This window comes from Zootoca vivipara, chromosome 15, assembly GCF_963506605.1.
Source record: "Zootoca vivipara chromosome 15, rZooViv1.1, whole genome shotgun sequence".
NCBI classification, from domain to species: domain Eukaryota; kingdom Metazoa; phylum Chordata; class Lepidosauria; order Squamata; family Lacertidae; genus Zootoca; species Zootoca vivipara.
This window is the reverse complement of record NC_083290.1, coordinates 5113388-5128733: the sequence shown is the minus strand read 5'-3', so window position 1 is coordinate 5128733 and position 15346 is coordinate 5113388. Positions and strand designations below refer to the sequence as shown.

Genomic DNA, 15346 nt, shown 5'->3' with positions numbered 1-15346 from the left:
AGTGAGGTCTGATAGCAGTGGTTGGAGTAGTGGGTAAAATTAGAATATGCCCCCAAATCCTCTGCCACAATTATGGTGTGGGGGACACGTCAGGAGCACAGGGACGTAGGAAGCTGCCGCAGACTAAGTCAGACACTCTTCCAATCCAACTCAGAATTGCCTGCTCCAGGAATAAGGAACCTGTGGCTCCTCCAAGATGGTTTGCAGCTCCCATCAGTCCCATTCAACACAGTTCATCATCAGGGATGTTGGATGTGTCCTACTGGAGATGCCCACCTGGCCTTTGTGGCATGCAGTAGTCAAGTAGACATGCAATGGGTTTGCCTCTTTCTTTCTTTCTCTCTTTCTTTCTCTCTTTCTTTCTCTCTTTCTTTCTCTCTTTCTCTCTTCCTTTCTCTCTTCATCCATACCCCCCCTTTTTTCCTTGTCATAACCTAGTGGGGGTATAGAGTATTTGGCTGCTAAACAGACTCCTCCTAGCTAGTGTGGACCAAATAAGCTAGGGGGTGGGATTCAGAGCAGACAGACAAGGACCCATGGTCACAAAGGTGGTGCAAGGCAAGGAAGGACGAGTCTGTTTAGCAGCCAAGCACTTTGCCAGGCCACCAGAAACAGATGCGTGGGCCAAATGTGACCCGTGGGCCATGGATTCACCACCGCTGCTCTATCCCGCACAGAGGAGTTCTTCAGATCAGGGGAACCCAAGCTAGAAGCAGCAGCTATACAGTATAGGTCCAGCTCTTGCTTCTTGGCCTGATCAAGCTGCAGTATGTAGCTCTTATGTAGAGTATCTGCTTTGCATCCTGGATATCCTAGGTTCAATCCCTGGTCCCCCCAGGTAGAGTTAGGAATATTTGTGTCTGAAATCTTGGAGAGCTGCGGCTGCTGATCAGTGTAGACAGTGTTGAGTGACCAGTGGTCTGACTTGCATATAAGGCAATTTCTAGTGTGTTTATGTACCTGTATACCATGTTAGCTGCTGGGAATCACAAGTTAGAAAGTGCTCCTGTCCAGCTTGTGGGTTTCCTATGAGGGCCGCTGTAAGAAGAAAATGCTGGGCTAGATGGGCCTTTGGGTCAGACGTTTCTGATGTTCTCATGGCTGAACACATTTGCTCACTTATGATGATTGGGGAGTCTCCTGTGCTGTTTGTTCCTGCCTCACTTTTAACACCATGTGGTTAGGATCATTGTTGAAAGCTGCCTTCTTAAATATACTTTAGCTATACTATAGCCCATCCCTTCTTCATTTGTAGCACCAAGCAATGAATCTTGTGTGAAGGGCTGCAACTCAGTGACAGGCCTCGGGTTCAACCCCAGGAATCTCTAGGTAGGGCAAGACCCCTGGTCTGGAACCCTAGTGAGAGCTGCTGCCAGTCAGTGTAAACAATGTTGAGCAAGATGGACCAATAGTCTATCTCAGTATAAGGCAGGTCTTTATGGTCCTATGAATGAATGGCAATGGATCAAGACATTGAATTTTCGAATTTCAGAGTTGGAAGGAGGTATTGAAGACTATTTAGTCCAATCCTCTTGGTCTGTGCAGGAATCTTGCCGCTACAAAACTGGCCAGCCAGGCTCTACAAACAAAGTTTCCCTATGCCACTGGTCTGGCTTAGTATTGTCACTACACTGACTGGCAGTGTCTCTCCTGGGTTCCTGATAGGGGACGTTGCCACCCCTACCCAAAGATACTGAGGATTGAACCCAGGACCTTCTACACACAAGGCATCTGCTTTGCCACTGATCTACATCTCTTCTCATATTCTGCTCATCCAGGGCCTGGAGCAGCTTAATTAATAAATGTATTATGCAACAACCCCCAAAATATCACATTAAAAACAATGCAGCAAACAGCAACAGTAAGGCAAGCAATCAGCTTTTGGTTTTGCTTGGGTTAGAATGAGGGATTGGGGAGAAATTCATTCAGTTCACTTTTTAATGCAAACGCTTCTCATTTGTGCTTCTTGAACCAATGCACATACCAAAATGCAGCTATACTTAGAAAGTTGCACTTCTCCCTATTTTTTGATGCAGTCCTCCAATCATTTTTTCCCTTTACAGAAAAAGCACATGTTGGGGAAGACTGTGCACAAAACTGTATATATCAGTAAAAATAATGTACAAAAATGCATTACTGCCGTGGGAAATTGCTTGCAGAAAAATGTGCATTAGGAGAAATGCCTTTGCAAAATGCACATCAATTTTCATGCAGAATTTTTTTATTTTAAAAAAGCACGCTGGCAAGCTGATGTGGGATTGGGACAAACTGATTTTAAGATTGGAAAAATGAGAAACCAAAATTGATGGATCCTAGCTAGAACTGGACCTTGGGAATTTGTGGTTTAAAAAGAGGTGCCAAACCTCAAGCCTTCTTGGATGGAGTGAAGATTAATTTATGCCAAATGGGATCCTCAAGTTGTCAGTGGTCATGTCTAGGAAACTTTTCCCTCTCAGAGTCTGACCTGACTCGCAAGCAATCCACCATGCTTGGCAAAGGCCATCAGCCATGTATGGTTTAGATAGAATCATAGAATCATAGAGTTGGTAGGGACCACAAAGGTCCTCTAGTCCTGCAATGCAGTAATCTTCACTAAAGCATCCATGACAGATGGCCATCCAACCTCTGCTTAAAGACCTGCAATGAAGAAGAGCCCCCCTCCTTCTGAGGGAGTCTATTCCACTGTCGAACAGCTCTTACTGTAAGAAGGTTTTTCCTGGTTTTCAGTCAAACCTCCTTCCTTGTAACTTTAAGCCAATGGTTTGGGTCCTACTCTGTGGAGTAGGAGAAAACAAGCTTGCTCCGTTGAGAGCTAGTGTGGTGTAGTGGTTAAGAGTGGTGGACTTGTAATCTGGTGAATTGGGTTCGCTTCCCCGCTCCTCCACATGCAGCTTCTGGGTGACCTTGGGCTAGTCACACTTCTCTGAAGTCGCTCAGCCCCACTCACCTCACAGAGTGTTTGTTGTGGTGGAAGAAGGGAAAGGAGAATGTTAGCCGCTTTGAGACTCCTTCGGATAGTGATAAAGCGGGATATCAAATCCAAACTCTTCTTCTCTTCTTCTTCCAGGTGGCAGCCCCTCTCATATCTCCTCTAAGTCTCCTCTTCAACAATCTAAACATATCAAATTTTCATAGCCGTTCCTCATAAGGCTTGGCTTCATCTTGATCATCTTGGTTGTCCTCCTCTGCATTGACAAGTTCCAGCTTGTCAATATCCTTTTTAAATTATGGTGCCCAGGACTCCACGTGGGGTCTGACCAAGGCAGAATATAGTGGGATTATTACTTCCCTTGATCTGGAAATTAATATGTTGATGCAGCCTAGAATAGCATTAGGGCAGGCATCCCCAAACTCCGGCCCTCCAGATGTTTTGGACTACAATCCCCATCATCCCTGACCACTGGTCCTCTTAGCTAGGGATCATGGGAATTGTAGGACAAAACATCTGGAGGGGCAGTTTGGGGATCCCTGCATTAGGGTTTTTTTGCTGCTGCTGCATCACACTGTTGACTAATAATATGCTTGTGGTCTATTAAGACCCCTACAACCTTTTCACATGGACCACTGGAAAGCCAGGTGTTCCCCATCTTATATTTGTATAGCTGGTTATTCCTGCCTAAGTGTAGAACCTTGCATTTGTCTCTATTGAAATTCATTTTGTTAGTTTTAGCCCAGTTCTCCAGTCTGTTAAGGTCATCTTGAATCCTGATTCTGTCTTCAGCAGCAATGGCCACTCCTCCCAGTTTGGCATCATCTGCAGATTTGATGAACATCCTAATAATAATAATAATAATAATAATAATAATAATAATTTTATTTATACTCCACCCATCTGGCTGGGTTTCCTCAATACCTTCATCCAAGTCCTTTGTAAAGATGTTGAACAATAGCGGGCCAGGACAGAACCCTGTGGCACCCAACTTGTCACCCTTTTTAGCATGACGAGGAACTGTTGGTGAGCACTCTTTGGGTTGGGTCAGTCAACCAGCTACAAATCCACCTAACAGTTACCTTGTCCAGCCCACATTTTACCAGCTTCTTCACAAGAGTACCATGAGGGACTTTGTCAAAGGTCTTACTGAAATCAAGATATATTATGCCAACAGCATTCCCCTGATCCATCAAGCTTTTAACACTATCAAAAAAAGAATTGAGATTCATCTGGCATGAGTTGTTTTTGAGAAACCCATGCCCACTAGGTATTTTGAGTTTGAGTCTGGGCTTGTATGAACAGGAGTGGATGAGTGGTGGTTGACAAATGCCTAACTGGCTATAAAACATGTCTAGTTTGTGGAGTTACATATTGCAGAGACCAGCCCTTATACTAGGTTGTGTGGTGGATGTGGCTGAACTGTGGCTTTTGAAGTGAAGATGTTTGTTCACAAACTCTTTATCAGTATCAGGGCTGTGTTCACCTATTTAGATTTAAGGCCTAAACTATAGACTTTGGGAATGGGACCTCCCCCCAATCCCACCATTCTTTGGGACTGAGTGCTGGTGTTCCCACTTTCCCTCTCTTCCTCCACTTCATTAGCCCTCAGCCTGGGTTCCTCGTGGAGTAAAGTTGGGCACAATCTCATAAATAAGGCCAGATTAATGCTGATTCTAATTCATTCTATGGATTAGGGCTCCAGTTTCACTGCAGCCACATCTATGGTTTCGTTCTGTGGAATTTTCCCCGTGTAAAAATTATTCTCGACTCAGGATAGAGTGACTGCTCCTGTAACACCGGAAAAGACCACCATGTTTTTCATGTTGAGGAAAATGTGATGCTGGCAAGACTAGCGTGGGAATGGAATATTCTTCATACTGCTGAAGCGTTTAGCGATGGGACAAGCTAAGAGAGGGCAGAAGGAAACGAACTCAGCGGCAGAACAAAGTTGCATTAATTGTGAACCAATTCAGATGTTATGGTTTCTACCAAATAGCCCACCAAGCTCTGCATTTCTTCATTTGAGATCCTACACCAGCTTCATATGTGGATTCCTTGTTTAAAATCCAGGGTCAGATTTTTTAAAATATATATATAAAAGATCTGTCCATGGGCAAATCTTTTATAGGATAGAGAGCTGACTTTGACAGATGCAATAAAGTTAATCTAAAATAAGGCTTAATTATTGATGATACAGGAATCAACGTCTCAGAAAAGTGGGTTTTGATTATTGCAATGGTCACCTCAAATAGGACATGAGAATTATGACCCCGTGAGTTCTTATCTAGGTGAGATTTTTAATATATAAGGAAGGTCAGCTCTTCTCTCCTTGCAGATGTTGGGAGCCCTGGGAAAATTACATTTCCCAGTATGCTGTTTGCATGTGGTTTGCAGCTGCAGCAGCCAGGTGCCAGGAGGAGTGGGAGACTTTCCTTCCTCTGCTGCTGGTGGAGTTACAGCAACAAGGTGGGAGAATGTGGGCAGTTGAGACTCAGTTGTGCTCCTGATGACATTCAGGAGATACAACAGGGTCTGATCTGGCTCAAAACTGGGCTTGGAATTAACTGAACTGTTTTTATGGGGAAATTGTTCTGTTTTCTCCTTCTAATTATGAGCCTAAGTGGGGGAGGTATTTCATTCAAGTTCCACAAATGGAGATTCCCCATCCTGACTGTAGGGAACAAATCTTTGGAGCTATATGGACTATTCACTTGTGGAATTTGAGAGGAAATTACCCAACTGACTAAAAAACCCTTGTTTGCTTCTCTCTCTCTTTTTTAGGAAATGCTCCAGGAGAAAAGTTTGTCTGAGTCGGAGGATGGATTTGCTGCGCCCCAGGCCCCTGGCCATTCTGAAACCACAACAGGTTCCCCTGTTCTGGGTGTAGCGGGAGTCAGCAGTACACCTCTGAACAGTCCCCAGGGTCCAGATCCAGAGCAGGTATGCAGCATGTTTAAATGAGTCTGGTTAGGCATGGTTTGGAGAAAGTGGATAGAGAGAGGTTTCCCCCCTCCTCTCATAATACACTGGTACCTTGGTTGTCGAATGGCTTGGCTCCCGAACAAATCGGTCCGAACGCCACAAACCTGGAAGTATGTGTTCTGGTTTGCGAATGTTTTTTGGAAGCCGGACGTCCGACACGGCTTCAACTGCTTACAATTGAGTGCAGGAAGCTCTTGCAGCCCATCGGAAGGTGCGCCTTGGTTTTCGAACGGTTCCAGGAGTTGAACGGACTCCCGGAACAGATTACGTTCGACAACCAAAGTACCACTGTACTAGAATTCAGAGCCACACAATGATTTCTGACAGATTCAGGACAGGCAAAAGGAGAGTACTTTACACCGGGCGCAATTAAACTATGGAACTCTCCCATAGGAGGAAATTATAGCCACCAACTTGTATGGCTTCAAAAGAATATTAGACTAATTCTCGGAGGATAAAGCTATCAGTGGCTACTAGCCAATGTGTCTGTATTCTCCTTCCGTGGTTGGGAGGAAATATGCCTCTGAATACCCGTTGCTGGAAAACACAGGAAGGGAAAGAGTGCTGTGGCACCCAGGTCCTGTCTGCAGGCTTCTCATGGGCATGTGGCTGGGCACTGTGAGAAGAAAAGTGTTGGACTAGACAGGCCTTTGGCCTGATCCAGCAGGGCTCTTATGCTCTTAAAGATCATGCTTGACACCCTTCCCTGATATAATAAGCTCCTGATTTGGTTTTGTCTGCTTAAAGCAGTCGTCCCGGAACACAAACGTAGTTATTAAAGTCTCCTGTGCACCAAAATCGCCTTCCCAACGGAGGAGGCTGCCCTGTCGTATCTCTGCTTAATTTAATGCTCTGGGTGCTTCTGCTCAGCCTCTGTTGGAGGTAAGGAATTCCTCGGTGTCTGTTTCAAGTGTGATTAGCTCATTGGGTCGTTCCTTTGCAGAGGCTCCAAAGAATGGTTCTCCTTCAGAGATGGTTACATGTTGGTTCTCTACACAAGTGATGGCTTTGTGCTTGCTTCTTTCCTCCAGTGAGCCTCTGTTGGTGGCAGGCCGTTTCGTTTCGTTGGGTGTGGATCACTCCATCACTCCCAGTGTAGAGATGTGGCAGAACACTTTGTCCTCAGAGGAGGCTGCCTGTTGCTTCTCTGCATGTTCTGGGCTTAGATCTTTTGAATGAGAAGGCACACCCATAACAGAGACCTGGACAGAAACACTGGGTATTAAAATCCCCTCTATGGACAATTCTTAGCGTTCATAATATTTTTATTTATTTATTGTGTTTATGTCCCACCTTTCCTCCAAGGAGCTGACACTGCCATACACCATTATCCCCCATTCATTTTATCATCACAACAACCCTAATACAGTGGTACCTCTGGTTACGAATGCTTCTGGTTACGAACTCCGCTAACCCGCAAGTAGCTGCTCCTGGTTGCAAAGTTTGCCCCAGGATGCGAACGGAAATCATGCGCCGGAGGCCCCATTAGTGAAAACGTGCGTCGGGAGAAGAACGCTTGCAGCCTAAGAATGGACCTCTGGAACGAATTAAGTTCATAACCAGAGGTACCACTGTAGTCAGGTTATAGTCTGAGATATATGGGGACAAGGTCCCCAAGTATGCTGCATGGCTGAGAGGGATTTTGAACACAGGTCCCCCTTCACCCCTCCAGGTTTGACACACTTAACTCACTGCAATGGCTCCCAGTGTTTACAAGAATGAAGTATTTTTAATTCACTTTTTTTGGCGGGGAGGGGGGGAACCCTGGCTTAAAAACCTGTGCCATCTTCCCTGTTTTTGTTTGGTTTTAACCATATGGTTTGTTTGCTAACCTTGCAAGAAAAAAGCAGTTCTGACCACACAGTAGTATTATGTGCCAAATTATTTATTGTAATCAATTTTTTTGGTTTTTTCTTTTAAAAAGAGTTATAGATCCTGCCATTTTTATGCAATAATTAAATGTAATTGTGTACCTTTCTGCCAAAAGGGGGAGAAAGATTGTAAATTTCCTTGCAAATCCACCCTGGCTCCTGATTGGCTAAATCTGTTTAGTAAGTGTGTTTTTATAAAGTGTTGACAACTTTCCTGTATCAGAATTATAACCAGTCGTATAATAATAAAGCTGAGAGGTGAAACTGAGAGGGAGCCTGCATTTGCTCCTGAAATTATATTTAAAAAAACCTAAACCAGTTGTGTTATAAATTCAACATGCATTTAAGTAATAACAATTATGCCTCAAGCCCTGAAGCTCAGTTTTAACTCGTTTGCTCTGATGATTGATAGCTGATTATTTGGGGAGGCAGGGGGAGGAAAAGCAAAGACAAATTACCAGCAGATCATGAAAAGTCTAAGAAAATTGATCTTAAAGTAAAATACAAGTCACCAGCCATTAAATGGAGGGAAATGCAGATTTCAGTGAAGTCAACCAACAAGAGGCTTCTTTTGGTCTTTGGTCCATCTAGTCAGCTGATTAGATCTGGTTAGTGAGCTATAGACTCTATAGGTTGAGCCTCTATCCTCACAACCTCTTTCCTACCTACCTGAAAAGGTAACTTAAGCGTCACTTAATGTAGTTGGACTTTTCAGTACACATGTGTAAACTGTACAGGCACTTGCTTTTAATTCCAAGAGAAATTCTTAAGGGTGTGAATTTTTTAAAAAATTATTAGAAAGGACCATAGACACCTCCTTTACCCCAGGCCAGACTATTTTGTCCATCTAACTCAGTTTTGTCTACCCTGATTGGAAGAAGCTCTCCAGGGTTTCTCATTCAGAAGTCTGTTCCATCAGCTGCTACCTGATGCTTAAAGTAAATAAATAACAATAAATGAAAACGGGGCGATAGGAACCGAACCAGGGAACTTCTGTATGCAGTGCTTAAAATGGCACTGATGGCAGGCGAAATTATAGACATAGGGGAGCTTGTAGAAGCAGTGGACTGGGATGGATGAGGTGCTGTGGGATCATCTCATTGCCATGAGCTTGCAGTGGTTGAAAAAGTCTGATGGTCACATCTTGATGTGACACAAGGACATTTGCTGTGAACTTACGATGATGACTGTGGGGCCAGGTGTGCAAACCTATCCTCCAGCCTCTGTCTTCACACCAGAGCGCTTCTCGCATTGAGTTGATGCACTTAACCCCCCCCCACTGCCACTTCAAACTGTCCCATGAGCAGAAAGGTCAGGGGTGGAGTGGGTGGGACTGCATGTGTCGAGCTGGCGTTTCTATGCACAGCCCCGCACCCTCTACCTCAGGGGTGGGGAACCTCTGGTCTGCGGGTGTAATTAGGTCCTCCTAGGCCTCCCCATTTGGCTATTTCAGCGAAGCCACACCCACCAACCCTACATATAGGAACCAGGTGTGGGGCGGGTTAAGACCTGGCTCAGCCTAAAGGGCTTTGCAGGCATCACTGATCAGCTGATGTGTGGCTCCTCCACAGGGCTTTGCTAGACTCAAGGAACAGCTGAGCCTGCATGATTTGGGAGTAATTCCAGAGCAGTCAGCCAGGTAGCCTGGCCTTTAGTTCACAACAAGTTCCAATTTTGTTTCTTTTTATTGCTTGGTCTGGCCTAACTGACTTTCCTCAGTAGCTGTGTTTTGTTTTGACATTTCTCAGTTTACGTTTGTGTGGCTTTCTCACTTCTTCTTCTTTTGTTTGATTGACTTGTTGAAGACCATTGAGAACATCAAGGTGTACCTGCATGAGAAAGAACTATGGAAGAAATTTCATGAAGCTGGCACAGAAATGATCATTACTAAAGCTGGAAGGTAGGTTTCTAAAATCCTGTCATTTTTAAATGTTGCTTTTAAATGTGTGTGTGCCCTTGTGTCTGTCTGTCTGTGTTCTGTTTAGTTGAGCTCTGGATCCTTGCACCAATGACCTCTTTGAAATTCTCCACTATAATTGCGGATAGAGGATTCGATTCAATGTTAGTCCTGCTCAGAATAGATCAATTGAAATGAGTGAACCTGACCTAACTTGGGTTCATTAATCTCAATGGGTTGACTGAGTATGACTAATCACTGGAGAAAGCCCAGATAACTTGTGGGGGAGAGGCAGTGGTTTGGTGGTCTGGGGCTATAGTGGGTTGAAAATCCATTGCTATTTCTGCATCAACCCTATTCACTGGATTCATTTCCATTCCAGACATGGGACGTATAAGTGAACATTGACAATTTTCACTCCTGTTTCCATTTTCATCAGGATTCTCCCAATATCCATGCAACCAGGGGCAATATATTAACTTGGTACCAAATATAATAGTATCCTAATTCTTGCCCCTGGTGGTCACAAGCCTTGATTATCTATATAGACATCTGAAGGCAGCCCTGTTTAGGGAAGCTTTTAATGTTTAATAGATTATTATATTTTAATATCTGTTGTAAGCTGCCCAGAGTGGCTGGGGAAACCCAGCCAGATGGGCAGAGTATAAATTTATTATTATTATTATTATTATTATTATTATTATTATTATTATTATTCACTATGGACACTCCTTGTTTGATTTTACTTGTTCAAATAACACCAAGGAGTGTCCAGGGCTTATAATCAGGGCTTATGAGCATGGTGGTTGCCCTCCCCTACCTCTCTTCTCCAACTTGTTTGGTGAACTGATAACGTGGAAAAGACAAGTGATCGTGGTTGATTTTTTAAAGATTGGGGGTGTGATGCAAGGGAGGACTTGTGTTCCAGCAGCTACAATCGGCTTTGGAAACGTTATTCTTTCCCTCCCCTTTGAATGCATTAGAATGAGGCCAGCCCTATAAATTACCAACAATTTATTGCTAGCGTCTACTTACTAGGTTCATTACTCCCTTGTAGGCCTGATCTGTGGGGGGATGTTGAAAAAGCAGAGCAACCTCCATGCTGCAAATGGGCACGGCGTTGTTGCCAAGAGCCTGTGATTTATAAAGTGGAAACATCTTTAAAATGCACTCGCTATCTTTTCAACGTTGGACTGTTTTTGTTACAGAAGGTGGGGCGGGGAAACTTAGAGCGATTATTTCATATTATAAGGGGAATCATCAAAAGATTAAACAAAAAGAAGTTTATGTTAACCAAGTTCCCTGAACTTTGCATAAAATGGGTTGACTCCTTTGTGGATAAAATATGGTGTGTAGAAGTATACAAGGCTTTGAACATCGCAGTGCATAAATCTGTGTGTTTTTCCAGTTCCAGAGTTTTATTATGACTTTATTTTGGCATGCAGAATATCTTCTTCTTCTTCTTCTTCTTCTTCTTCTTCTTCTTCTTCTTCTTCTTCTTCTTCTTCTTCTTCTTCTTCTTCTTCTTTCTTCTTCTTCTTCTTCTTCTTCTTCTTCTTTAAAAAAAAGAGTTACTGTAATTGGAAATTATGCATTAGATGCAAACTCCATTCAGCAGAATTTGCTGGCAATTTCTCTTGTGCTGATCTTATCAAAGTTAAACAATGAACTTGCATTTAAAACACCTTTCTGAGTGGTTTTGCCCTTCCTTCCCTGAGAATCATCGGACATGGCAAGGCTATTCAGGGCCCCGAATCCCAGAGGGCCCCTGAAATCAATATTCATCCACATTGCTTAAAAGAATTGGGTCCAGTAGATGCAATTTGAGTTCCACGACTCAAATCATTAATTTATGGTGGTATCTCTTTAGACAATCCTTAAGTTTGAGAGACAGTGGCGCAGGTGTTGCAAAGGCGGAGCATCACAAGCAAACTGACTGTTCTGCTGAAGAGTGTTTAAATTATTTCTACATATTGTCTCCAGAAAATGACATTGCAGAGCAGCTCTCTGTTAACGAAGCTGGATGTGAATAAGGTAACGGGTTATCCAGACCTCATTGCTGGTTGCCAATGGCCCCCCACAACATTTCAAGCTTCAGGGCTTCAAAAACATAGGTCCGCCACTGCTCCTGCTAGGGAAAGGGCTGCAGCCTGGCTGTCGAGCATCTGCTTTGCATGCAGAAGGAAGTCCTGGGTTCAATCCCCGGCAGGTTCATAAAGACAAAACAGAGAAAAATGGACCAATAGTCTGGCTCAGTATAAGGTAGTTACTGTGTTGCTGCTCCTCCTTTTAAAAAAACAGGAGATGCCGATGGCATGGAATGAATTTTAGGAGCCTTTGCATGGGAAGTAGGTGCTCTACTGCTAAGTAGTGAGCCCATCCCAGAATTTGCTTGCTCACAGATTATTATGCTTGGAGTGGTGAGGCTCACAATTGCAGGAGCAAGATTTTTGCAAGTCAGGAATGGCATGCAAAAATAAATCAAAATGCTATGTGTGATGGAGGCTGTTCTCTGCTGCAGTGCAGTGTTTCTGTTCCACACCCCCTGCTCTGTTGGTGGGCTGAAGCTGGTGGGACTACTTACCCTCGATGGCTGGGTCCTCTCTGAACAACATCCTTTAATGCTTATTGATTTTAAGAGACCATCCCTTGGCCCTTAGGAGAACACTGGTTCTGTCTTTTATGGGAGCAATTAAAGTGGTTATGAAACAGAGCAGGGTCGTTAACCGCAATCCCACTTCTGTGATATTTATAGGGCCCTTTTCAAGATTTACATTTGAATAAAATGGGAATCTAATTTTAGCTCTATTATGGGTTTTTATTTTGGGGTTTTTTGTCAATTTTTGAGGTGTGGGTGGTGCACTGGGAGAGTCTAAAACCAGCCTGTAAAGCGACCAAACTCTGTTTCCCTCCTATGGTAATGGAAATGAAATCTTTGTTTAAATCTCTCATGCGATTGTTAACTGTCCTTCCAGTGGGATGTGTGAGAGAATGTTCTAAATATTAAAAGAAGAATTAGATGAGTTGTTATAAAAACATGTACCCAAATATAAAAACTCCCCCCTTTCCACATAACCTCCATGGCACTGCCACCAGATAAATCTCTTCGATCTGTCCGCAAGGCCACAGGTTCAGGGTTTCCTGTGTTTGGTGAAAAGTGGATTTGGGGCTGAAAAATGAACTAGCAAGGAGAACTCCTGCTGAACTTGCCTTGTTTGTTATTCTGGAGTAAGGATCTGGCCCAGGCTAATCCAGCACTTCAAAGAGGACGGCCCTCACTTTGTATATAGAACGTCATGGCAGAGAGTGGCGTGGTTGATAAGAGGAATTGGGGATGGGACGGTTTTGATGCCCTGGGAAAACGGGACCTTAGTGGGAAGTGCTTTGATCTTTTCTAAAGTATTTTCTGTAGGGTCATCTGCCTCTTTTTCTTCTTCCAAAAGGCCTCTGCTGACTCTTTGTCTCATACACTAAAGGCTTAGTACAATCTGTGCTTTTAAAGGGAGTGGGGATATTAAAAAAAAGGAGGCAACCTAAATTTTCCACCAAGGAAAGCTTGTAGAATGCAAATTACAGCAATTTTTAGACAACGTTGCTGAGGCTTTGCTTCTTCTGCAAGGTGGGGAATTGGGATTGCAGGACAAAGAGACACCGAAAGCCTTGCCCCACTGGATTGCATCGATTTTGTCCATACTATTTCCAGCCCAGCTGTAAGGACTAGAAACTTGATAGTTTGTTTTTTTGTTTCAATGCAAATGGGAGAATGTTGAATTGTGCCCTCAGTACTGATGTCCCGCAATTATAGAATTATAGGTAACAGCTTAAGAAGTTCACACATTACTTATCTGGTGAATATAGGACTTTGGTCTTGGTGTAATAAGGTGAAATGGCTCTGTCTCTTCATCTGTCTACCCCTCTCCCTCTCCAATAAAATTTTCAAGAAGTCATGTTGCCAACAAAATGCTAGATTTTGAATCCATATCCTCTCCAGTTATTTGATGGATGAAATAAATAGTGACACACTCTTGTATCCTTTCAAAACTTCTATTTTTCCTCTTCTGCAATTTGAAGCAGCTTCTTTTTGTTTAAGTTTGTAGGCTCCCCCTTACAACATGGGAGTGTGCATCTTCCTTGCATTTAAAGCATTGGAAAAGTTATTCATTCAGCCACGTCCCCCCTCCGAAAAGACATGTTGCAATGAGAATTATTTAGTTACGATTCCTGTTTTGCAGGGGATTGGTTTGGTGACTGGTAGGGTCTCTTCCAACTCTACAATTCTACGATTTCACCATTGGTGCTAGATCTGGAGAACAGTATTAAGCACATACAAGCACACCTGCTTTCTAAGTCGCTGGTGCTCTTTCTGCCAATACAAGTATATGTCTGTCGGTTGGGATGAGGGATTCTGCCACTTCCGTCATTGGCACTGCTGCTGACTCACTGGTTGGGGATGTTGTCCAAAACAAGCCAGAAATCTCTAGCCAAAAAGTCTAAAACACATTCCTACCTCCCCTACCAGATAAACTCTGTGATTCAAAGGCTGATCAATCTCTGGATGGACTTTTTGGCTTTATGTCAATAACCGCCAAACACAGCCAGGAACTGTGGGACTGCTAGAAAGAATTAAAAGAAAAAGAAAAAGAAGTTGATTTTTAAATAAATACAAATCCCCTAAGTGGTTTCTCCTCTAACAGTTAATTTAAAAGCCATTTGTGACTATCCAAATGTGCCCAGGACAAACTGAACTGAGGAGGGATCACTTCATTATCAGACCTAATAAGTCACTCTCACTTCATCGCTTAGCTATTTTAGCCCTGGCCTTTTTCTTAATTTTCTTTGTACTTGGCCACCAGCAGTGCCATGTTCTACACAGGGCTGACAACGTGATCTGATTGCATAGGAGGACAGTCCAGAAACATCTAGAGCAGCCTTCTCCAAACCAGCGCCCTCCCATAGCTGTCAACTTTCGGATTTGAAAATAAGGGGTCAGCAGCCTCACCTGTCCTGGGGACAGTCTACGGTATATCTAACAATCCAGGATAGCAGCAGGAAACACCGCTGTAATAAGGGAATTTCCAGCAAAAAAGGGGAAGGTTGACAGCTGTGGCTTGGAATAAGGGAGTTTCATGCAAAAAAAGGGGAGGGTTGACAGCTATGTGCCCTCCAGATGCTGTTAGACTACAACTCCCAGCAGCCAGCATGGCCAACAGTCAGGGATGATGGGAGCTGTAGTCCAAGAACATCTATGAGGTGCCAAGTTGGGGGTGGTTGATCTACATCATGCAATAGGCTTATTGGGAGCTATTTGAAGAGCAGTAGTTGTGTGGCATGGATTCAGCCTTTTCTTCCAAAGCAGAATAGATAGTCCTCTATTTGATGTTTCAGGGGTGGAGAATCTGCAGCTCTCCAGATGTTGCTAGATGCCATCTCCCATCAACCCATCACAGCCTTAAGAAAATAAGAAAAGACTGCTGGATTAGCTATGGAGGCAGAGCATAGTCATCATATCTAGTAGACATCAATAGCCCTCTCCTCCATTAATTTCGTCAAATCTTCTTTTAAAGCCATCTATGCTGGTGGCTATGAGACAGCCCTTCAGATATTGGAAGGTGGCCACCATTTTTTCTGAGGAACATTGCCCTTATTACCCATTTCTAGTATAAT

The 15346-nt window shown here is 43.6% G+C and overlaps 1 protein-coding gene across 5 annotated transcripts in view; it reads left to right on the top strand.

Moving 5' to 3' along the window:
• The window catches only part of TBX4 (T-box transcription factor 4), a 73767-nt gene that overhangs the window by 22759 nt on the left and 35662 nt on the right, over window positions 1–15346 (top strand). For all 5 annotated transcript variants that reach the window (XM_035139416.2, XM_035139413.2, XM_060283098.1 and 2 more), the window contains exons 2-3: window positions 5714–5872; window positions 9591–9685. In XM_035139416.2, the coding sequence (XP_034995307.1) occupies window positions 5717–5872; window positions 9591–9685 (251 nt within the window). In that variant the 5' untranslated portion in view covers window positions 5714–5716. The remainder of the gene's footprint in view (window positions 1–5713; window positions 5873–9590; window positions 9686–15346) is intronic.